This window comes from Leptinotarsa decemlineata, unplaced genomic scaffold (assembly GCF_025532065.1).
Source record: "Leptinotarsa decemlineata unplaced genomic scaffold, Ldec_3_MD MMD2_tig00026336_RagTag_RagTag, whole genome shotgun sequence".
NCBI classification, from domain to species: domain Eukaryota; kingdom Metazoa; phylum Arthropoda; class Insecta; order Coleoptera; family Chrysomelidae; genus Leptinotarsa; species Leptinotarsa decemlineata.
The window spans coordinates 11,234,815-11,261,054 of NW_027412692.1; the positions used below are offsets into that span (position 1 = coordinate 11,234,815).

Below are 26,240 nucleotides of genomic sequence, written 5' to 3' on the forward strand. Positions count from 1 at the left end.
ATCGATCCTCAATTTTGGAACGGGCACACTTGCAGACCGGTTTCGGGCTCATTAGCCGCTCATCAGTGCAAGCTAGTGGCCATCATCGACCTAAAGTCAATGATATTCCATAATTGAAAATCGGAATTCTTTCAAAGTATTTCATTCCTCTTCCTAAGTTGGAGCGAACAACAAAATGTCACTCTATCTAGTGACCGAAGTACTAACGAACTGCATATCCCAAATTTGCCCGATTCCTCTGAATAAGGAAGAAAAACTTTCTTATTAGTCAGTGGGCTATGCTCATTTTTTTAGATTTGTTCACTGCCAGTCTTCAAGCATAGCTCACTGACTAATAAGAAAGTTTTTCTTTCTTATTCAGAGGAATCGGGCAAATTTCGGATATGCAGTTTGTTAGTACCTTGTCCACTAGATGAAGTGACATTTTGTTGTTCGCTTCAACTCAGGAAGAGGAATGAAATACTCTGAAAGAATTCCGATTTTCAATTATGGAATATCATTGACTTTAGGTCGACTATGTTGCACTGACGAGGGGCTAATGAGCCCGAAACCGGTTGTATTGCCAATCACATATGAAGGAAATTTTCTGTGAAGATTGCTCTTCGTGGTATTAGCCAGGGAAGTAGTTGTTTTCTGATGGGTGTCAGTCCATTCAACCTACTGTGTAGGTATATTCGAGACTGGCTTGAACGTTCAAAGTTCATTTTTTCAGATTTAGGAAAAAACAGAAAATTCGCTGCCGCTCATTTTATTGAGGAAATCAACTAAAGTAATATCAATGGCAACAAAATGAACGGATAAACTGTTCAAAATGACATCCATCTAGTTCCATACAATAAATAAGATAGTTTACTTTCGAAAGCGTGATTTACATCGTTGAAGATGACCGGAGTCAGAAATCGCCATTCCCCGAACAATAATCTGTAACAGGTCTTCTGTATAACGTATTGATGGCTCACGTCGTGGTCTGGATGATTCGTATTATGAATTCTTGCGGCAGCTTTAGCACATTCATTATTTCGATAATGGGTTGCAACAATTTCTATTTTTTCATCAGTAGAATAAACCATGTTGGAACACAGTGAATAAGGATGACTGAATAATAAATAACTCGTAAAGAAATGACAGTGGCCAACTATCCACTTTTTGTTCTGCAACAACTAGATTCAACAAAAACTACCAATGATATTTTTTGTCGATGTCAATGCATTCTTCAAGAGATATTGTACCATTATGTTTTTAATGAGTGAATAAACTCCTGTTGGAGTTTTTTGCACCATTAACAGTATCTGATTGTCTAATTCCATTTGAAGTCTCAGATGTCCGACTCCAGGTTTGAATTGTTAGTCTGAGATAAAAAAATTTGATTTCGATTCAACATAGCAACAAGCAAAAAAGTATTCGTGTGTCAACATCAAACAGCGCCGTTTCGACCCGCCATAGTGCTCATCTGTGGACTTGGGCTGAATCATAAATACATTTTTGAGTTCAACTTCAGTGGAAGAACAAGCCTGACAGGCGGAAGCGGCGACATCTCCCTTTTTCCTCCTTGATAATATTGCATGGCATGAGCCATGTATATCAAATTAGTGAAATTATTTTTTTTCAATCAGTACGAGTTGTTTACGAAACTCTGAATAAATCGTTGTTCATCCATCTTTCGCGTAATAATGTGAGGAATCTTTGACATAAATTTTCCTTTCAGTAGGAATTCAGTTTTGAGTATGTGATACTGCCAATCACATTGCTATCAAAGCCGAACGGAAGATCCTTAATGAAATTCGTAGTTTCACAACAGCATAGTAACTATATAAATTTAATTAACATCAACGGCAATATTGAAATTCACAAGAACTCCGTAATAATCCAAAATCATTGTCCTACCACGGTGTATTATGGATGCCTGTGTTGACATCAGGTTAATGATGAGTAGGAAAATGGCTGAAAGTGCTTTTAGAAATTAAGGATAGGTAATTTTTTAGTGAAATCTTGGGCATATACATTTTTTTGTGAAATAAAGGGTGTAACGGAATAAGTGTAAAACATTTAAGGAAGTCATTCCTCATCGAAGAAAGATAGGATCTTCCATATAAAGAAACTAAGGAAAATAAGCATTCAGGATCATTACAAGGTGCCCGAATAAGTGTAAAACATTCGATGAGATGAAAGATAGGATCTTTCATACGAAGAAACTTAATTGGAGCTGAGGCTGAGAGGCTGTATCGAACCAGAAAACTGTTCACACATCAGCAAATTTTCATGTTTGATAAAGCTCAGAACAGACCTCCTTCAGATTATTGTTCTATGCATGCAGCTCCTCCCCTGACCATATACTGAAGCTGCTGGATTCCATCCAGAAAAGAGCCATCCATCCGCCTGATTGAAGACCCAAACATCACGTCTAACCTTGATAGCCTGGGATCTCAAAAAAAAGGTTGGAGATTTATCTCTCTTCTATATATACTTTCATGGGAAGTTTTCAAGTGACTGTTTAAACACTCTTCCATATGAAGAATGACGTTTCTGTGGTTCTTGTGTTTCGCCTTGAAAAAAAAAACATACGAGTGCAAGAACATTTTTATATTTTACCAAATAAAACCCATCCTGATTGTCCCACAATTACAAAATCAACGGAATGTCGAATTAGATGAAGGTTATGAAATCTACCATCCACAGATGCAATCTGTGATATTGGCAAATGGCTTATTGCACGAATATCAAAAATAAACAAGATAATCAGGATTAGATGTCTTCAAAAATGATCTCGTCTCTTTCACCTGTCAGGCTTGTTCTTCTAGTAAAGTTGAACTCAACAATGTAGGCATGGTTCAGCCTAACACTGATGAGCCTAATGTGGGTCGAAACGGCGCTGTCTGATGTTAACACACGAATGCTTTATTGCTTGTTGCTATGTTGAATTGAAATCAAATTTCGTCATCACAAACATACAAATTAAGCCTAGAGTCGGACATCTGAGATTTCAAATGAAATTAGACAATCAGATATTGTTGATGGTGCAAAAAACTCCGAATTCAATCGAAAATACAGGATTTCATTCACTCACTTAAAAAATACTTGTACAATAACTTTTGAAGAATGCATTGGGAAGCGATGATGACGACAAAAAATATCAAATATTACTGAGGGTCCAAACACCGCGGTAGTTTATTACTACACCAAGAATTGGCTACAGAATGTAAAATCGCTTTTTTGTTTCCCCCTATCTCGCAGAACATCGACGAATTTGACAGAATGATGATAATTGGGAGAAAATAAAAGGAAAATAATGAATTGAGGTCTCATAGAATAATATCAAGTGAAACCGACAGAAATTTCGAATTAGCGAAACAATTTTCTTGACTGAAAGAATGTGCATTAGGGGATGTGAAGCTATTCACAGGAAAGGACAAGTGCCTAGGTGAGTATTGGACAGTCACAAAAAATTTGAAAATTCGAATATTGAAAGGAACATTTTGTGAAAAATAGAACAAACTTGGGAGGTTCTGGAAGATTCCCATATACAGTAAACAAGGCAGTTTGTTAGATCGAATACTGTTGACTGAAGAGGCCAAATGGCGAAACAAAAAATAATGAGCTACCTACAAAGGAACAAAACCAGCGGATTCGCCAAAATTTCGAATTTTGTTGTACAACAAAAGGAACAGGAAAATATGAAAGACTTCTCAATCATGAAAAATAAACAGATCACAAAGAATAAATAACAAATGATTTAGAAAGACTGAACACTAAGAATACTTGTGAAATCGAAAAAGTTGGAACGTAGGTTATTTCGATAAATCTTCATTTTTTGAACAATTTTGTAGAAACAGGGAAAATAAACAGGTCATGATGTTTCGCTTTAGCATCAAAAATAATCCGTACTTTTCATTAATTTTTATAATTTTTCACATTGCTACATTTCAGTTCAGTTGATTTTAAGAGATTTAACAAATTCTTGATTCAATGCTATTATCATACACCTTGTACAGATATTGAAAAATATTACGTCTGAAATATTTTTCAATATACAGGGTAACCAGTAGAAGCGTGGCGTATCAAAATAGTTTTTTCTCAATAGAATGAGATCTATTTTTTCCACATTTGGATTTCATCACAAATATAGTTCAGAGAAATTGGGTATTGGGTATGTTGTTTATTGACAACTGAAACATTCGATGTAATACAAGGTACTCTCCGATATCAGTTTGTTGCCATTTCGCCACTATCCAAAGTTTTCTTCAAGATGGGTAGCCAAGTACGGTCTATTTCTAAGGAGCTATTCGAGATACAATTCTCTCCAGACATGAGAACATACGCTGATTCTTTTAGCTTACGTCTCTTAGAATGAGGCTCATTGGTAATCTTTCTTGTCCTATTCCATTCCACCCGATGTTCACCGTCTGATTTTAAAATGTGTTCTGGTAATTTTGATCCTGTCAATTGTCTATTTTTTATATAATCTCGATGTTCATTCTCACGCACTTTCAATGGTCTTGAGGTTTCACCAATGTAACTTTTACCACAAGAACAAGGTATTTTATAAATACAATTTTTTGTTTTTTCTTCAGTTTTGTTGGGTTTTGTATGTGTGAGTATAGATCTCAGTGTATTTTTTGTTTCGAAAGTAGTTCTAACATCATATCTATTTCCAATTCGTCTTATTTTTTCAGATAGTCTTGGAATGTAAGGTATAACGTTAGTTGTAAAAGGTGTCGTTGGATGTTGAGTCGGTAATTGTTTAGTTGGGTGTTGTTGAATTTGTGAAGCTGTTTGTATGCTCGTTTGGTTTTTAATTGACTCTTTATTTTCTATTGAATTTATCGTTGAATTTATGAAAGAATCTGGATAAGCGTTATCTTTCAAAACAGATTTAATTAATGATATTTCTTTATTGAGATTTTCAGTTGAATTGCATATCATTTTAGCTCTTTTGTAAAGGCAATTTATTATACCTTTTTTAACACTCGCATGATGATTTGATGTATAGTGGAGATATCTATTTGTATGTGTTTTCTTCCGACATTTGTATCGAATTGATCTGATGACTTCTCCAACATTACATCAAGGAAAGGGAGTCGACCATCTTGTTCAATCTCTATTGTGAATTTAATTGTCGACTCCCGCTCGTTGATATAACTCAAAAAAATATTCAGATCATCATTGTTTCTATACCAAACAGCAAAAATATCGTCAACGTATCTCCACCAAACTTTGGGACCATTCTGATAAGTTTCAACAAAAGATTCTTCGAAATACTCCATATATATGTTACTTAAGATGGGAGATAAAGGGGAACCCTTTATCTGGAAGAAAAACAAACACGTTTTTTCAGTAATAAAGAAAATAACCAACAATTTACAGAAAAAAACTGTAGTTAACTTGTCATCCAAAATTCTCAATACTCATGAAAAATCACTAATGGGCAAAGGACTGAATTTCTCAGTAAGTCCAAAAATAGTACCAACATTTGAATTAGTTACTGGTCGATAAAAAACTGATTTTTTCCTCCACAAAAAAATGACTTTCGTTGAATATATTATTTTCGTTATTAAACTTTTTCAGTGAAAACAAAATTTCAGACTGAAAAGGATTCATGATGAATTTGAATTTTCCAGGTGAGGAAATATGAAAAAAGGTATTTATAATGACATTTTATTCAGGAGACTCAATTTCGACAACGTGAAGACTGTCCTAATAAGTACTCTTCTCTATCACCAGAAATGCAGTACTATTTCTGGTGCATTCACCAACTAAACTCTTTTCTCCATCTCCTGAAGACGTCAACTTGGTTGGTGAAACGAGCGTTGGTTACTTTTGTAGCATGCGACATTATTGAAAATGAATTAATTTTGCCACATTATCAGATTCAAGAACTACCATACAATTGTGACAAATTAGGAAAATCATCAATTCAATTTTTGAAATTATCTTCTATGAACTCCATGTGTCTATCAATTGAAACCATAACAGCACCATTTTATAATATTTTCTCTCAAACTAGAATGTCTGAAGTGACTCTCCAGTATTCATGGAGTCAGAACATTGACAGAATGAAAAACAACGGGAAATGTAATATAAGAATCCACCAAGTTTTCAGATCTCTCCCACGGCAAATGTTACTCACATCAGTAAAAACGATGTTTTTTATTGGATATCTCGGTTTAACATCGGGGTTTCGTCGTTCGCACCCTTTTCCTTGAGATATTCCGGATGGGCGCGAAGTTAATGAAATTCGGGCTGGAATTGTAATCATATTTTTTGTTGCAGTGGGGTGTGACAACTGGCAGGAGTGGTGGACTTACGACGGAATTTCAGGTAAGAATTCATTATTGAAACGTTATTAAAAAGTATGGCACAGATGTGGAAAATTGTGAATCAATTGGGAAATCATGAAGAGTTGAAGAGAGCAGTTCATTGTTTGAATGAAGTTTTCTCGAGAAGTAATTCTTTTGTATTTTGCCAAAGCTGTCACACTACTCACTAGAAACAAGTTCTATTTTTTTTCATAACATTATAATTTCAATAGGATAATCAAAGAAGCAACGAAAAACTTTCACAGCCGAAAGTATTTATTTATTTCTGATAACATCGTATAATAATAATAATGATAAGATCCTAACAATTCATTCACACAATAAAATGACATTGAAAAATTCAAAAGATTCGAATTTGAAAGATATACTCCGTAAGTATAAGTTGAAACTTGTTCTGAGACCGATAAGCAATATAAAATATAAATTATAGATGCTCTCATGAACACCACCAGAGAAATCTTTATATACAGGGTGTTCATTGAACATGCGGCATCAAGAAACTATTCCTAGGACTATTTTGGAAATATTTTGTCCTTTGATGATTTTTGATAGGGCGACAAATAACTTCGAGTTAAGTATCAGAAATAAAAATATAGCGTGCTACCACTACCAACTAACAAAAAATCTATCAATTCCGTTGGTACCTACCAAGAACATTCCGATTACTACAAACGGCTGCAGACATTCAATTTGAAAGGTATGTCTCGTAAGTGATCATTTGTATATGTCAAATAGGTTGAAAATGATTCACTTTGTCATTTTCTGTGTTTGATATTCAAAGCCTTGATAGTGAGGTTCTCTATCATGAATGGCTATAGTAACTCAGAGATGACTGACATGCATTTCATTTAGGGACTTGCTGATGGCATTTCATTGGAAGCTAGAAGGTTGTAGAGTGAACGATTTCCTAATCGTAATTTGCCTTATAGAAAAACATTCCAAAGTGTACGACTTTGTCAAACAGGAGCATTGAAGCAGCGAAATGGAGGACCAGGAAGGCCAATGACAGTAAGAACGGTAGAAGTAGAAGAGAATGTGCTGACAATGATAGGAGAAGATCCACAATGTAAATGTGAGTACCGGGACGATTTGGAACATTCTTAGAGACTATTTGTTGTACTCATACTACATACAATGAATTCAGGTACCTCTTCCTGCAGATTTTCTTCCACGTATTGTATTCTGTCAATGGCTTTTGCGCACATTGATTCATAACCCTCAACTCTGACGCTTATTCTCTTTATCGATGAAGCCAGTTTCTCAAGAAATGTCACAATAACCATGTTGGGGCTGAAATAAATCCACATGAGATGCTTGAAGATCGCTTTCAACATGAGTTCTCGTTAAACGTTTGCGTGGGAATTGTAGGTGACTTCCTGATTGGACCGGTATTTCTGCCAAAAAGACTTACCGGTGAGGTATACCGCAACTTTTTGAAACAAACGATACCTCGGTTTCTGGAGGATGTACCATTGGTTACAAGAAAAGCAATGTGGTTTATCCACGATGGTGTACCAGTGTATTTTAGCATATTGGCTTGGGAGTTTTTAACAGTAACATACAGATGTCGCTGTATTGGTCAAGGTGGGCCTCACTTGTGGCCTGCTCGATCACTGGACTCAAACCCCTTGGATTATATCATATTGGGCCACCTATAGTCATTAGTTCATACTACTCTAGTGGAAGATGTAGAAGATTTAAGAAATCGGGTAATTGCTGGGTGTACCGCAGTCAGAAACGATTCTGGTGTTTTTGAAAGAGTTCGGGAGTAGATAAGGAGAAGATTGGATTCTTGCATCCGAGCGGTCGGTAGTCATTCTCAACAGTTCTTGTAGATTAAGAAACATCGCATGTAATTTTTGCTAATAAAGTGTTATTGTCGAAATTTTTCTTCGCTCCGTATCTTCGAAACAAAGCAGCCAATCGAAAATCACCATAGGACAAAATATCCTTAGAATAGTCCAAGGAATAGCCCCCCTAATTTTTTCTACATGTTTGATGAACATCCTGTATATGAGGTACTGATTCTCCAGCAGAGAACATTTCCCATATATATGAGACACGGTACAAGAAATAACACATCACCAAAATATATCGAGCACAGAAAAGATTGGGACGGAGGTCCTTCAATTATACTGCCCTACAAATTCCCAAAATAGTAACACTATCATTAATTCACCATCAGACACAACTTAAGTTGATCGATGAATTTGCCGTCTCCAAAAATGTACGTTTATATTGTATAAAATAGAAATAATGAAATAATTCGAAAATTATATAGTTATTAACCAACTTTTTGTTTGAAAGTGATTGACAATGTTTCATGATGAATTTCACTAGTTCTGACTTCCATTGTCTACTATATAAAATGATTTGAAATCTCTGAAACAGCTAAAAAAGAAGAATTGAAAATGAAAAGCTGAAATTAATAATTCTATTTACCATAATAAACCTGAAATGAAATAATAATGAAATAAACTACAAGTAAAAATAAAACAATTGAATAAATAAAAATAAATAAATGTAAAAAATAAAATAAAAATAAAAAATGGAGAGATTCCAAGTCACGTTAGTTCACGACGTTTCGATTGCTAGTATCTACAAACGTCTTCGGGTGATGACTGGACTGCATCCTCCGAGAGGTGACTATTTATAGGTCGTTCGAGTACTTTCACTTATCCCCGCTTTCCATTTTCCGCTTCACTGGTTCCGTGGGAGATGACCGTTTTGGCGAAAGTTGGCCATTTTTCGCTTGATGGTGGGATTCCATATGTTGCGTATTTCTATGCTGGCTTGGCTGAATACGTTGTTCGACAACATGTATGTGGCTTCCTTGAATTTTCTCCTAAACCAATGTTCCTCTCTGTGCAAGATCTCAGCTTGGGATCACTCGATGTTGTGTTGATGGGTCCAAACATGGTCTGCTATTCCTGATTTGCTAGTTTCCCCTCGTTGTGTGTGTTTCTTGTGCTCGGCAATGCGAACATTCAATGTCCTCTTAGTTTCACCAATATAGGATTTTCCACACTCACAGGGTATCTGATAAATGCAATTCTTGGAATCGCAGTCCGCGTTTGGTGGCCTCACGAAAACCAGACGATTCCAAGAATTGCATTTATCGGATACCCTGTGAGTGCGGAAAATCCTATATTGGTGAAACTAAGAGGCCATAGAATGGTCAATATAGGATACAATATAGGATACCATTTATCGGATATTTCATTGAGCTCAAAATCTCCTACTAATCTCTAACGAATATTATCCATTACCCATTTTACATTTGAAATTCCTCTGTTGCCATGAATTCCTCGGATCTAATGATATCTCACCTCCAAAATGTGGTGAAGGGAATGCCTCGTAAACCCGTTTAGTTGAAAAAGAAAGCTGGTCATTCTTGAACGATGTCGGTGCCATCTCATACCTGGAAAAAAACCTCAGGTGGAATGTTGTGATATAGAGCTCATTACTTCTAGTCACGATAGAGGCTAATTATCCTTCATCCTGTGGGTGTAGATGGTCCTTGAGGTTGGGATACAGTGAGGTTATTTTTGAGTAGGTTTATGAAAATTCCAGAAGAGGCTATGTTTAGAACTATCTTGATATGTATAACCATTGAGGAGCTGTTTTGATTCATCATAAACGTCGCATCATCAAACAATGAACTCTCAAAGAAAAACAATCATGAAGATTTCTAGATCAAGCGAAGTTTTTTCCAGATATGATTCAAAAAATGAAACACATTTCCAAACAACTGATTTCACATGAATATTGAATTTAACGAAACGAAAAAGAGGATGGCATTGAAACCTACTGCTAGGATATGAATTTTCCAATTTCATCTCATAGCATAAAAGCATTGCCACCTTCTTTTGGAATATTATCAAAGTACTGTGACATATTCACGTCACTTCAAAGATAATTTATTATCTGAGAGATAAAAATTGGATGCGTCAGCCATAAGGTGCCAGTCGTATAAAATTTTATGTTGGAAAATTTGTATGTGTATCGCGAAGAAGATATCGGCAATGAAATTGAATCCAAGATGCAGTGTGCAAGCTCTTTACGATGCACTTGCAAATCGTAAACGATATTAGACGTGTTCTGCATATGCTTCCATCTTTTTCGTTGTTGAGATTCGATTTGAGATCAGTGTAGTACGAGTTATAATGTGTTAATAAACAAGCGATTCATTATTTTCATTGTCTCCCTAGCGATCCGCTGGGACAAGGTTAGGTCGAAAGTGAGTGGTTCTATTCGACCCTCCACCGCAAACCGCAAGGGTTGATTGTGACTCACACCTATTGAAACTCGACCAAATAGACACAGCTTCTTAACGAAGCCGATTAGTTTACACAGGTCAGATAGTAAAAGTATGGCTCTGCCACACTCTGATAATCTGATTTGGTCCGCAGCAGGGCAGGCATAATGCATATTGCCTTCTGTTTCAATATTTTCCAAACAGAGGCAACTTTCGGCAGTCCGGGTCTCTGCCGGACTCGAGGTTGGATTTTTCCAATGATACCTAATTTACAGGTTAGTTACATCAAGCCATAGAACTCAGTTTGTGTTGCTATCTAAGCGTGTTTTTTCAATTTTTGAATATATCATTCATTCTTTATATCTTTCGATAAAGTTCTTCGATCAGAGATTACATAATTTTTCGAGTTATCGATACCAACATCTGTGCCAAACGTGCAATGGATATTAAACCAACAAAATTGAATCGATAACCGTAAATAATGTTTCAATTCAGTCGGTGCGGATTGAAGTACACTATTTACATATGTAACACCGAATTCACACTAAACAAAACATGTTATTGATAATTATCAAATATGATGGTGCATATACATAGCCAGTTCACTATTAGTGACAGGACTGCGTGTTATTTATTCTGATGTTTTGAAATGTTATTAGTTTTCAGTTAGTTCAGCATCGCACTAATGGATTTTCTATACAGTGAAGTGTATGATTGTGAAATAATTCAATAATTTTGGATGACCGCATTTTGCATTGTTTTTGTATGACCATAAACGGGTTTTGCGTGTTATTTTTTCAAATTATGACGCTGAGATGTAGCAGAAATCAGAAACGTGAAGGGGCGTATCCTTATATAACAGATATTCCATAACATAACATCGACCATGTTAAGTTTTGACAAGTCAAGACGGAGTTTTCTGATAGGTGTCAGTCCATTAACCTACAGTGTAGGGTGTTGAGACTGGCCTGAACGAATTGTTCTCATACCCACTGACCATACGTGAAAGATTTCTTTCCTTATACGAGGAGTTGGGCAAATTTCGGATTTGCAGTTGGTTACCTCGTTCACAGGCAGATGGGGCGACGACAAACCTGTTGTTTGTTGTAGTCTTCAACTTAGTTCGAGGAATGATACTCTGACGGAATTCGATTTTCAACTACCGGTAATCATCGACTTTATGTTGATGATAGTTGAGTATTTTAACTGCATATGCATCATTTGTTCTTTTAACATTTTCAATGTTCTCTTCAAATACCTAAAAAATCGCCCACGACACACATTCATTTACTCTTCTTTACATTAGTTGATTGAAAAACAAACACAAAGGTCCAGAAGTCGGGAGTTCAAGAAAAACAAACAAGAAATCAATAAAGAACTCCTGAGACAAACTGAAGTTAGGCTCGGTGCTAAATAGTTATAAAAAACTTTCAGAACTTGTTACTCCGCAGCTCAGTAATTAATTAATTAACGTCAACATTATATAGTGTACAAAGGTTTCTGTGGATAATGCCCCATAGAAAATTGCCGGTTCCTATTTTGGTGTGAACAATAGATACACGTTTTACGAAATTACGAAATTTTTTTGCATGTCATCGTTGACTAATGTGAATGATCCATTGAAGAATAAGATAAAAAAAATGTTTTATAGCATCAGACAAAGGTGAAAATTGATAATTTTACATGTCAACCTCAAAGCGCTCGATTGTCATTTAGTTTATTTATATATTATTATCTCAATTCGGGTTGGAAGCGGTGGTAGTTTGGAACTGCATCCTGACGTTTTGCCACCACGGGTGGCTGCCTTTTTCAGAGGTTTATTTATCTTGTTGATTCACCGATGACTGGTGATTTCTAGTCCCTAAGTTGTTTTCATTTCAACTCAGGTAGTGCGCCTCTCGTGTTGATGTGTTGTTATGGACGAAGTGTTATTACCTGTTAATCACGTGTATATTCCCGCTGTACCTGTTATTTGGTACGGTATTACTACTTGACTTACTAACGAGTGAACTGTCGTCTCTGATATTCGCAACAGTGCATTACGCTGTTGCCACTTTAGCATCTTTGTGTATGGGATTCCAAATCCGGTTAATCCTTACCTCCTTCTCTTTTCTGTTCTAGTTCTCCGTATGTTTATGGATTTCTATGGCTTCCGTACAAGCCGACTATGGTATCCATGATCGGAGGCAAGTAGTTTCACATCTCCAAACAGTATCGTACAATCTCCTTCACTAAACAGGTGTTCTGCTACTGTCAATTTTTCTATTTGACCCAATCTACAGTGTCTTCGATGTTCATTCAGTCTTGTATCGCATCCTTGTATGTTTTGGTGGTACCAATATAAACTGTTACGCAGTGGCATGGTAACCAATTTAATGTTTACTTATCCTCAGTTCGTTTGGGCAAAATATCGGAGCAAGGTGCAAAGTGAGTGAATATATCCTACTGCACAGTGCAACCTGTGAGGGTGTATTGTGATTGATACCTACTTGGAGTCTGAGTTTTTACGAAATCGATTTCATAATTTCCTAAGTGGTCCTCCATCAATCAGCTGGCAAGAGTAATACTCTGCCAAACAACAAAAAGTTGATCTAGTTCGTAATCGGCGTACAGAGTGTGTGATCCACTACTGAGGCCTGACTGTGGAGAATGATCTTGTAATAACCTGATCAATGATTTCCAAGTCACACTCTTGTGTGGCTTGTATTAGACCTCCTGTGATGAATTCCAGGGAGAAATTTTCTCATGGCTGGAAGTGCTAACTTCACACACCAAACAGAAGATGCTTTTCTGATGCTTCTAGATGATCTGTAGCCATTCACGCCGGAATGGTCATCTCTAAAAATGAACCTGTGGACCATCTTCTAAACTAACATACCTGTAATGGTGTAGATAACGGCATAATATACGTCAGTTATACATGATGACATATTCGATTCAGTGGTGAAGTGCTTCTGTTTCTCTGGTTTGGGAAAAAGCCTTCTTTGACCTACTACTCTGATGCAGATATTTCGTCTGGTGCTCAAAAATTTAGTATAAGGAAGATTCATCAGATATTCTGGTGTTGAAGAGATGATGAGTCCCTTTTCTACTGCACCACCTAGCCTCTTAGGTTTGTTAACAGGATCAAAGGTAAGAGAACTGAAAAACTCTGTTTCTTGATCCTGGTTCATAGAGAGGACAGTTGGGGTATTTCATTCTCTTCATCTCCTCTGAAAATTGAGGTTTGGATTTTTTGGTTTCTACATGGTGCAAAATGAAACCACGAGTAGCTAGGAAAGGAAAGATCATCACGACAGAGCCCCGCTTCAACACTACAAGGTTTTCCATGAGAAAAAGGCGCTCGACATCTTGAAGACTTCGTTGATGATGATGAGCATTTTCACGCACTTCAGAATGAGGAGGGGTTCCACCTCATTCAGTAAGGGTTTTTAAAAAGGGTAAATGAAAAGGTAGAATACATCTAAAAAGTTGAAGTGAATGGGAGAATCCTCCATTTCGAACAAATACATATGGAACTCCAACCTACTAAACTCCTACCGTCATTGAGATTTTTCATCATTAATTTCCAGATTTCATTTGCCTTCCCTGCTCCATCACTACGTATTTTTTGTTTGCAAGAACTCCCCCAATATCTTCCCCCGATCAAATAACAGAATCCATCCGAATGATTCTCTTGTCGAGAAGGGAGACCCTCAAATGGCGATATTTCATTGTCCGCTTGTGAAAACACTTCTATTAGTTCCAAGAAATCGAGTACACATCAGTGGCCATCGAAAAGACACAATGGCGATTGTGAGAAATCGACAACATGCGATGAAATTTTGCGGGACATTTGCCGGATGAAGGAAATTGATTTTTCTCATAAATAGATACTGCCATGGCTGAAGCCACAGTTAGTGTTACGTCCATTACTCATTTTTTTTCACAAAAGAAAAATATATTTCGAATGTGTGTCGTTGGGGAAGTTTGTTGTAAATACCACGAATTGCTTACAAACATGAATTTCTAGCGAACGACGAGTTGAAATATATTTTGATGGAATATATTTCATATGAGCAGGGCCGTTTTCTAATAGAGTATACCTTTTCTCGTCATGAATAATACCTTACATGTTCTCAACTTTGTGAATAGAATTGGAATTGAAGTTTTTTGTTGAATATGCAGAAGGACTTGATTGAAATTGTGGTATTGCGTTGAACTTGAATCTCTGTAGGAATGGAAAAATTCTCTCAAGTTGTAGTTTGAGTGTGTTGAGTTCAACTTCGAAGTCGTGGAAAATTCAGCAGAAGTAGCAAGTACTCTTTGATTTCCTGGATTTGAGCGACACTAGCTCAATGTCAAATACCTCAGTATTTGATCAGAATATATCCCTGGTATTCCTGGAAGACATGATCCTAAATAGGAGTTTAATAAAACTGTCATATAAGTAATGTTGTATTTCAGATAGTTGTTTTTTTTAATTATTGGGATAAATTCACATAAAATCACACTCGATCCCAAACACCCCTTCAGCGACGACGGCATTGTCATTCTCATCAAAAAGTACTCAAAATTATACTTCAATACGTGAACTTTGTCCGACCTTGATATCGATAGACAAACTCTCTAAGAAGAGCCCACTGGCTAACCTGATATGATACCTCTAGATGTGGAGTGTACGATACATATTTGCATTTTATTTCAGGACTCATGTTTGTAGAAAGAGTTGCTTGCAAAATAATACTCCAGGAACATTTCATTATGTAAAGAATAAATATGTTAACAGGCATTCTCATTATCAGGAAATGAACATTACCAACATTAATTGCAATCAACTAGATAGTTTGAATACTTTTTCATTATTGTATTTATCGTTCGTTGACAGATTCACAGAAAGAAATAAAACTGCTTATTGTCCGAAAATTACTGATCTGATTTATGAAAATGGAAACATGTTGAATAGAGCATGGAAATATCTATTGAACGAAGTATCTTAAGAGCCTCCAATCTATTTGAAAAAAAAGTAGGTAGCTATCTCTCGGCGAAAAGTGATGCAACTTCATCCAACCTTGATATTTTGTCGCATTCGAGAGTGAAGAAATGGAACCATCCACGTTCGCATAGTGTGTCCATCCGAACTTACAATATTCACATGACTTTTCGAGAAGTACCGTCACATAGGAGGCATAGGCCTAATATGACATTTTATTTGAATAAAAATGATTGTAATATATTACGCTGCAATTTCAGTAAAGGAAAAATTCAGATATACGTTTTTTTTAGAAAAGTACACTCCTTCACCTCAAAGTTCTAATGGGAAAACAATATGTTGTACACTACATGTACGTCTTCCACAAATGTCATAGCTGAATTCAAATATCTATCCTTTTTTCAATAAATATATCTCTCCATTCAATCTAATTATTGATATTTCTTCCATTCTGTATCCCTATTGTTATTTATAATTTTTTACTTCTCATAAACGTTTTTCAAATAACCCTCAACTTTATTGAACACCCTATACATCAAAATATAAGTTTTTTCTATAATATGAATTCCAATTGGTGCATTGTATATTAAATCCAGTGAATTTAGTGAATATTTTTATTCTGAAGATATAACTTTTTGTATTATTGATATTCTAGCACAAAAACTCCATGTCATATATTTTAGCAACTATCACACTCTCATTGTTTTTCATTTTCCACTTTGGCGATAAAATACAATTAAGAAGCATCATTTCTAATTTGAAACGTTGATGGAGCATTTTCAAGGCCAAAAGTCATCCTAAAGAATTCATAATGACAGTTTTCTACTGGAAATATCGTTTTGGGGATGTTTTTATCATGTATTTTGATTTGTTTTTTCTTGTTCTTGCGGTGCTCCTATTTTCTTTGATACAACCCATACTGGGGATGACCAGAGAGGAACAGAAGACGTATGATCTTCTAGCTTCATGTTTATTAATCTATTCAATTCCTCCTCATGAATTTGGGGGTAGAAAGACGATTTGATGAAGACTTACGGTGTGATTCAATGTACGATTCTGTTTGTGGGAGAGGGTTCATCACACTCTGAAAATATATCTAAATATTCTAGAATGTTTTTATCACCAACCTGGACTCTTTCTTATTCAAATGTACGTACAACAGCTTTCAGCGGTTAGCTGCTTCACCGTTGAGACTAGTAGTTGGTGATTGTTGAATCCAGTTACTGGATGAAAGTTAACCAATCCAGAAGGCACTATTAGCGCAACGCTAGACTCACCCAGTATCTTGAACGTCGTTGTTTTTAATTTCAAATTCCCTATCATAAAAATTTTATTTTCATGACTATTATATTCCTAAAAATCTTTTTTTCTTAATATACCTCTTTCAATTTTAACAGGATTCCTATGGCTGAGGTTAAATCACATTTGCGAACGAATATTTTTACATACTGTCATGTATATGATCGTGATATAAAATCATAATTTATTGAATGAATTGAGTGCATCATTTCGTGACGTTACCTAAAACATCGTATATTGGCCATTGAAGATGACATGTGAATGAAATTTCACTCCTTCCTACACTAAATTATGTAGCAATCATGTGGATGTTATCTGATTCAATTCCATGATAAATGTTTGGAGTACAAAGTGAATAGGAAAGAGTGTTTTTTGTATAATTCAATGTTTATATAGGAGTAGATGTTTCGAAATGGCTTTATCTTCCAGGTTGTGTTTGAAAGTTAATTCTTTGCATGATCTACACATTCTAGTTTGGATTTCATTTTGGAAACAATATCTTCCTCTCTTTCATTGGAAAATTCCCTCATTATTCTGTTGTATGAAGATAGATGAGTAAAGAGCCCAAACTTTTTTTCTCAAACGCTCAATCATGTATGTTACAACTCCTGATGTATTGTTGATCAACTACATTTTCCTGTAGGTCCAACCTTTCCTATAAATACTTGATAACCACCAATTAGGACGACTCTTCCAATCATCCCCAATCATGAGATCTTCAAACTAAACATACAAATATCGATACTGTGTATGAATTAGTCATTGCAGCTCCATAGCAATTAACGAAAACTCATTTGCATCTAGCATGCTGAACAGTATGATATCCACATTGAAGTTTGCAGGTTATTACACATCCAAACGTGAAATTAATAATTACACCGTACATCAAAACATTCCTGAGAGAAGAACATCAACCAATCTCATCCTTAGAGCGATTCCCATCTCGCTTGCGGAGAAATTATTCAGGAACAATACATCAACCACATTTCAAATTTGGTTGTTGGGGTCCGAAACTTGTTTTTGAATTCTGAATTCAAGTTTGAAGTGGATTCCGTGGCAGTATGGATTATGCGGAAGCCATACAAATACAGAAACTGAATTAAGCTGCAATCAGCTAATTTACATGACAGAGAATAGGAACGCAGATGTCGGCCGAGGTCTGTTCCTACCGGAATAATGCATGAGAAAATAGCGGACAACGGTCCTTCTCTGTTTATGCATACCATATAAGGTGAACGCGTGCTTTTGACGGGCTGTAGACGAGCTCTTTATTTGATTTGTTTCCCAAAGTTGGTGGAACTTCTGGAGGAACCGCGCACATCCATTGTAACCTTCTTCTTTGTTTTGTTCGACTAAATAATAACAGAGTGCTTTTGTTTCGCACGGAATTGCGGGAGTTGATGTGGGAGGCTGTCAGAAATCTTTCAGTACAGTGCTGGAAACAACTTTCACTTCGAAAAGATTTGAAAATGTTTTCCTGTTTCTATACACCAGCCCTCGCCTCCCTGTTAAATTCAAATGCAGTGCTAGAACCGGTCTCAACACGAATTCAGCAGCACTCGTAAATGGAAGCTATTGAAATTCGTTGTTCATCTGTTGATAGTTACTCACTGTAGTTTATGAAAATGAAAAAAATCGGATATCGACCTGTGATTGAATTTTTTTTTGAAAGGCCATACGCCTACGAAAATTAGAGATGAGTTGGATTCTGTATATGGGGACTATGCACCATCATTTACCATGGCGAAATTTTGGGCAGCTAACTTTAAATTTGGCTGCAAGAGTTTGGGAGACGAAAAACGATCCGAACGTCCAAAATCTGCAACTACCAAGGCAAACATCGCGAAAGTTCACCAAATGGTGCTGGAAGACCGGCGAATTGAAATGAGAGAGATATCAGACCTCATGAACAGGTCGAAAAAACCTAGTTATCACATATTAAATCAACATTTGAGCATGTGTAAGCTGTTAGCCCGTTGTGTGCCGCGTTTGCTCACGTTAGACCGAACACGTGTAAGAATGAACATTTCCAATGCTGTGTTGGCGCAGTGTAGGCGCAGTAAATTCGAGTTCTGGCGCCAAATAATCACAGTAGATGAATCATGGATACAACATTATACGCCCGAAATAAAAATGCAGTCCAAGCATTGGACTTCACAGGGGCAACCGGCTCCAAAATGAACAAAAGGTTTTTTTTCGGCTGAAAAAGTGATAGCGACTGTTTTTTTGGATAGTCATGGGGTTATTTCAGTCAATTATTTTCAATAATTGAATAGAACTAGCCGTTACTTGATGAGAATCCATATTAAAAAACTAATTTATACAGTTTATTGTATGATTTTCACTATAAAGGGTTTTACAAAAACCGCGACACGTGTTTCGGTATACAATAGCTTCCTCAAGCATAAACTTCATGCTTGAGGAAGCTATTGTTTAGCGAAACACGTGCCACGGTTTTTCTAAAACCCTTTATGGTGAACATCATACAATGAACTGAAGGCAGAACTTACCGAAAAATTATCACATTTGCAGTGGTTGCCATGACAAAAATCCACGAATTACGGTTTGTTAGGTCGGGAACTTTTTGTATCACCCTCATATAATGAGCCTGATGATTTAAAAATTCAAATTTGCCAGGCATACTAAGCAGACTATGGTACTCTCGAAAAAATTATGAATTTCACCTATCAAGTAAGTCTTGATTTGTGAAATTTCGCATATACTTTCTATTTATTTATAATTTTTTTCCATACTGAGGAGTATTGAGAACTCAAAAAAACATCAAATCGTTCACAGAAATATTTCCCATCGAGTCCACTTATTTTTGAGATACTTCTGAATAGGTAGCAAAATAGTATCAGAAATAGAATCGAAAATATTTTTTATCTGAAATTTGTATCTTCATATCTCCAAAACTGAAGAAGATAGGAAATATTACACTCTATTTCTCAATAGTCAATAGTCATGAATGCTCATTATGAATGCAGAACGCTAAGAGAGTGCTTCAGTCGGGTTTACAATACTTTACCAGGTTCAACCTATCTTTGTTTCGCAAACGGGTCACGAAATTCACTTTGGAAATTGGAAAAAATATTATTCCAACTTTTTAGACATCAAATTTCACAGAACTGATGAATGAATGTTGAAAGCTGATTGGTACCACAATACTTCAGGTCAGATGGTGGAAGTGCAGCTCTGCCAAACTCTGACTGTCTTCCGACAGTCCAAGTCTCTTCATAGAATGTTTCAGACAACAGTTACCTGTAAGAAGGCCTATTAGACAAAATAGTTCGTCCCTACTATAGTCAACAACTGTTTCGTTTCAAGCTTCGAAGGGTAAATGAACGCCTTGGATTGAGCCAATCCAAGCCAAGCCAAGTCAGAAGGACTCCAATCTTCTTGCCATCCAGGTGTTCAATATTTGTTTGGCAAACCGTTAAGCGATACTAATGACAGGTTCTGGTTTGATGAAGCTACTTGCAGCTCTCTCCTTTGCAAGGGAGTCAGCAGCCTTATTGTCTTATTGACTGTCTTCCTACAGTCCACGTCCAAGAAGGCAAATCCAAGAAGGCATATTAGACAAAGTAGTTCGTTCCTACTATAGTCCAACAACTGGTTGGTTTCAAACTTCTAAGGGTGAATAAACGCCATGGATTGAGCCAATCCTGGAAGATTGTGTCAGAAGTCCTATAATCTTATTGTCATCAAGGTGTTCATTATTTGTATGGCAAAGCGTAAAGCGATGCCAATGACAGGTTCTGGTCCGATGAAGCTGCTAGCAGCACCCTCCTTTGCAAGGGAGTCAGCAGCCTCATTGCCTTCCAAGACAGTATGGTCAGGAATCAAGACCATAAAATAATGATTGGTAATTTGAAATCTTCCAAATCAAGTGGATTTGATGAAATATCAAATAACCTAATGAAAAAATCGTATGCAGGTTTATGTGAACCATTGGCTTTTCCCATCAACCTTTGTTATTCTGAAGGAATTTTCCCAGAATGCTTGAAGTTAGCTGTGGTGCTTCCATTACACAAAAAAGGTGATCCTGATGACTTTTCCAATTATAGAGTCATCAGTTTATTGTCAAGTCTCTCTGAACTCATTGAAATGAACATCACTAATCAACTCTCATCATTCTTGTGGAGTCAGAGACTGTTATCCAGAAATCAACATGGATTCTGTAAAAATATGAGCACAGAATCTGCTCTGTGTGATTTTCAAATATGTCTTGTAGACAATCTTGATAAGGGAAAATATGCTCTGGGTCTTTTCATTCACTTTTCAAGAGCTGTCGACTTAGTCAATTATAGGCTTTTATGTGGTAAGTTAGGAGTATGAAGTTAGGGGGATACCGCTGAAATCATTTGAATCATATTTAAATGGCAGAAGTCACGTTGTTAGACTGGATGGAGTTCTGAGTAGTTACCGTGAAATAAATCGAAGTGTACTTCAAGGATCTGTATTGGGACCTTTATTGTTAAATATATTTGTAAATTATATAATGCGTCTAATGGAAAGAAACCACGATATAAAAAAAGTGTGTTATGTAGATGATACCAATTTACTAATTGAGAAGATTTATGAAGATATCATTCGTTGGTCTGAAAAGAATTGTCTATTACTGAATAATAACAAAACAGTCACAGTAATTTTTGGGCGCTCCAAACAAAGATCATCTGTGTTATTCAAAAATACAGAAAAACAAGTGATGAGGTGAAACTTTTGGGAGTAATTTTCGACAAACATATGCAATGGGCAAGTCATATAGAACTATTGTCTAATAAACTGAGGAGTAGTTGCTATGGCATAAAGTATATGAAAGACCACTGCAGCAAAAATGTCTTGCTTACGCTGTACTTTGCTATACATTTTCACTCACACATGAAGTATGTTATACTGAATTGGGGAAACGGTGCCGGTATGAATCGGATCTTCATTCTTCAAAAATACGCTATGGAAAGTATTGATATGAGAACTGGTTGTCCTAAATACTTTATAACTCTTGATGTACCAACAGTTTACAGTTTTTTATACTGGAAGCTTTGCACTTATATCTATAAGAATAAAAATAAGTTTGCAAAAGATAACAATCATTGCTATAACACCCGTCATAGAAATCTCTTGCAGCCTGATTTTCATGGCACATCTCTGAATCAAAGAATTTTTTATTGTATCGGTTGTAAGCTCTAGATATCCTTGATGATCATATAAATGCATCCTCCAATGTTCACATTTTTAAATTAAGACTAAGAAAGATCCTACTTAGTAATTGTTGTTATTCCATAGACGATTTCTTTCTATGATAATAATTTTTTATTTTTGAACTAAATAATTGTTTTTTTTTTATACATACATGTTTAGGAATCACACGTGTAACGAAACGAATTTTGGTCAGTTTCGTTGGAAGTACGGGGTTCGGATTACTGCTATTTTTGTTCAATAAACTAGGCCAAATTTCAGTAGATTCAGTTTAATTGGTCAATGTTCAAGATAACTGTGCCAGACGAGAAACCCAGTCGAAATTGGTACAGAATTTTGTAAGTTTCTAAAATCACGAGGTCACACCTATCATCGAACAACCAAATGAAATGGTCAAATACAGAATGATTTAAAGATAACACCCAGCGTTTTTACGGAAGGAAACAAAAACGCTCGCGCTGGAACTGATTGAACAGGAAAGGTATATTGTCGCAACTCAGTTCTCGCTTGGCTATTAACGAGAGGATTTTATTCGCTGTTTCACCCATTCATTCATTCATTCAAATAATAAAAGAACTCATTTAAAACTTAATTGAATGTTTATTGTAAAAGAAACGGAAAAAAATACTTTAAATAAACTCACACTCAAATGTTAATAAGAAAAAATACATTAAAATAATCAAAAAACTTACATAATACTGCCACCCAGCAGGATTGAAGAAAAGGAGATGTGCTGCATTTTCTGAAGACCCAATCGATACGTAAATGAATGCTGTCTGTTGACTGTTAACTGTTAACTCTGATCCATGATCTTGACCTCCCTCAATATTTATAAAGAATTATACGCTGACATTGCGACTTTGATCCGGTCACTGTACTGAGGTAAAATGCACAGCATGCAATCTGTGCCAAGTTTGCATATTTGGAGATTGTTTTATATTCCATATCCTGTGATCGGATCAATTTCGATGTCTATGAACTTGAAATATCAAAAGATGGAATTCTGAATACTGAGTGTTTTTGTGTTAAAATATTGAAGTGAGGTTGGAACATCTTTCAATTCATGTATTTACTTAAATGAATCTGAATCATTTCATGATTATTTTCTATATTTGACACAATATTGAAATAATTAGGCCTGGAAGTAGACAACCGTCATTTCATCGTACCGCTTTATCTGCCCCCAAGAATCCAACCTAACAGGATTTGGATGGAAACTCCGTATCAAGATTGGAATCTTCAATATACCGCTTCATATGGCTAGCATGGAAAGTACCACGTTCCACTTCTGAGTACGGGCAGGATAAGATGTAAGTTGCATAGCTAACCCTTCTTTTAACCCTATAAGGGCCTTCAAAGTGTATTAGGCATTTCTTAGTTTCCTGTTTTAATACCGATGAGGTGTAGTTAGCCTTCAGGAGAAGTAATTCGCCGGGCCCAAATCAATTCACGGACTGATACAGGAGCCCTGCTCCACGGAATTCATGAGCTCAGACATACGTCCTATTTCCCAAGCCCACCTATTATGATTTTCCGAGCAAAATGTACGGAATAAACGGCCGTGCTCCCTCATCACCCTTTCTGAAGGGTTACTTTGAGGATGCCTCACCGAACTATGGATAATCTTCATACCTATCTTACGAAAGGCCCGGTCCACGCGGCCGCGGTAAACTGGGTACCATGATCGTTAGTACCGCCCTAGGTACCTTTAGTAAAATAATCCGAACATAGTCGGTTCAAGATTACCTTAGTAGTAGCCTTCTTGAGAGGGTATAAAGTTACTAGTTTGGTGAAAATATCGAGAACCACACAGAGGTGTACTACGCCATTCCTGGATCGGGGCAAAGGGCCATATAAATCACGGCCAATACAATCGTTAGGGCCAACGGGTATTAGAGTGTAATTCGGGATGAGGCAAAATTGAAACTTTGGTTTTCTGACAAACATCACAAGAGGCTATAACTCGTTTGATGTCTTGGTGCATATTTAGCCACCAAGTATCACGCCGTAGTGCAGACCAAACTTTGAATACCCCATAATGACCAAGCAAACCATGGTATTCCTTGATAAACTGAGTAACAAGGACTTTAGGAATACATAACAAGTGGACCTCATCAAAAACTTGGCGTAGGTATAAAACCCCTTTATGTAGAATGAATTTTTCGTTGATTATGATATTGAATCATGCCGAGGAGATTGGTTTTGATTTTCGGACAAGTAATTAGAATTAGGCCCCTTTGATGAACTACCAAAGTTCAAAGACCTTCTTCTTTGTTGTGGTCTTTCAGCACTAGTCGACAAAAATGAAACGTTCCTACCTTGATCATCTCCCTTTTTTGGGGTGGCTACTCCACTAAAGGCTGGTGGTGGTTCCTGATCAGCAGACTGCTGTAACATACCAGACATAGCCCCCGTATTTGACTGTGGCTGTTGAGCCACTGCTCCTTCTTGATTGTTGTTTTCTAGAGTTTGTCGGTATTGCCGTGTTACCGGCCGCTCTGACATAATCGACTTTTGGTCAGTTTCGTTGGAAGTACGGGGTTCGGACTACTGGTATTTTTGTTCAATAAACTAGGCCGAATTTCAGTAGATTCAGTTCAATTGGTCAATGTTCAAGATACCTGTAATAAATAAATAAATTCGAATTGGTGTGTGTACAATTTAAAGGGTGATGCACCATTAGCTGTGCCAGACGAGAAACCTAGTCGAAATTGGTACAGAATTTCGTAAGTTTCTAAAATCACGAGGTCACACCTATCATCGAACAACCAAATGAAATGGTCGAAGTTTCGACTTCTGAGGGTTGTCGTTCGTAGGGGTGCGACAGCTGGTTAACGGAAAAACAGATTTTAAACAGATTTAAACAGAACGATTTAAAGATAACACCCAGCGTTTTTACGGAAGGAAACAAAAACGCTCGCGCTGGAACCGATTGAACAGGTAAGGTATATATCGAAATAATTAGGCCTGGAAGTAGACAACCATCATTTCATCGTACCGCTTCACACGTTAAAAGGTAAGACCTCGTTAGTTCTTAGCTCGCACAAGTTTCTCAACTCCTGAGAGTTGTCGTTCTTATGGGGGCGACAGCTGATTAACGGAAAAACATAATTTTTCAAACAAACAGATATGTAAATTTGTATTGTTGACATGTTCTTGCTGAATATAATGATGTAACTGAAATATTGACGTTTTTGATCATTTATGTAACATTTGTGCATTCAAATGATAAAATGAAGGAATATTATTATTATTATAAACAATCTGTTAAGTCTTCCTATTGAAGAGAATCGTTTTTGGCAATTTGCTACCATTTTAGACAGCCAAGAGCTCATAACGCCGTTTGACTGTCCGAAAATATTATTATTGACTTTCAATTCAATAGCATAGATTTCCTTTTGAATTACAGTCGCATGGAACCTATTAATATTTCTCAATTTACATCAAAATTCAAACGGACAATGTTTATTCCAGCTAACTTTTCCAATCACCACTAGGGGACCAGCGAGCCATCACCGTGGCAATAAAATCGTGAGTGATTCAAGGCATTACAGCAATCTTTTTGTTTGGGATAGAACAACGGAAAGTCTGGATAAGTTCCGCAAACAGTGTTGGAAATGCATACGGAGCTGTGTAACGGTTTAGATTGAATCGGAAAACGGCTCTAGTGCGAATTGCACATAAGATATTTACAAGAGCAATCTTGCAGTTGGCGAACTGCGGCCTTATAGGTGCTTCCACTTCGAGCCTGCGGCAACTTGGATTATGCATGAAGTCTACAAATACGGAATCCGCGTTTGGAGGCAATCGGATAATTTACTCGACTTGTTGGGCATGTGGCATCTGCGATACAGAAAATTGGTTAGTACTGGATAGGGCGTAGGGTGGAAATCAACAATTCTACCAGTGGAATGATTCTGAAACACTGTGTTGAGAATAGTACGGAAGCGATTGGTATACAGATAATTCGACTTCAGTCTTCCATATTATCCATTAAACTTTGTTGTTTTTTTTTTGATGTTTTCCATCATTACTTACGAAAAATAATTGAAAACAGCTATTCAAATAACTCTTGCAAAAACCTTCGTCGCAATGACAATTCGTAAAAAAAACCTATGGAACTAGTTGATATAATTCGATTGGAAATGGAATGTTTTTGAAGAGAAGTTTTCAAAAAAAAATCTGGCTTCATTATGGA

The 26,240-nt window shown here is 36.5% G+C and overlaps 1 protein-coding gene across 1 annotated transcript in view; it reads left to right on the forward strand.

Annotated features, from left to right (window-relative positions):
- Positions 1–26,240, forward strand: part of CARPA (Carbonic anhydrase-related protein A) — a 416,626-nt gene that overhangs the window by 107,876 nt on the left and 282,510 nt on the right. The window contains exon 2 of the mRNA XM_074183227.1: positions 6,268–6,315. Coding sequence (XP_074039328.1) covers positions 6,268–6,315 — 48 coding nt within the window. The remainder of the gene's footprint in view (positions 1–6,267; positions 6,316–26,240) is intronic.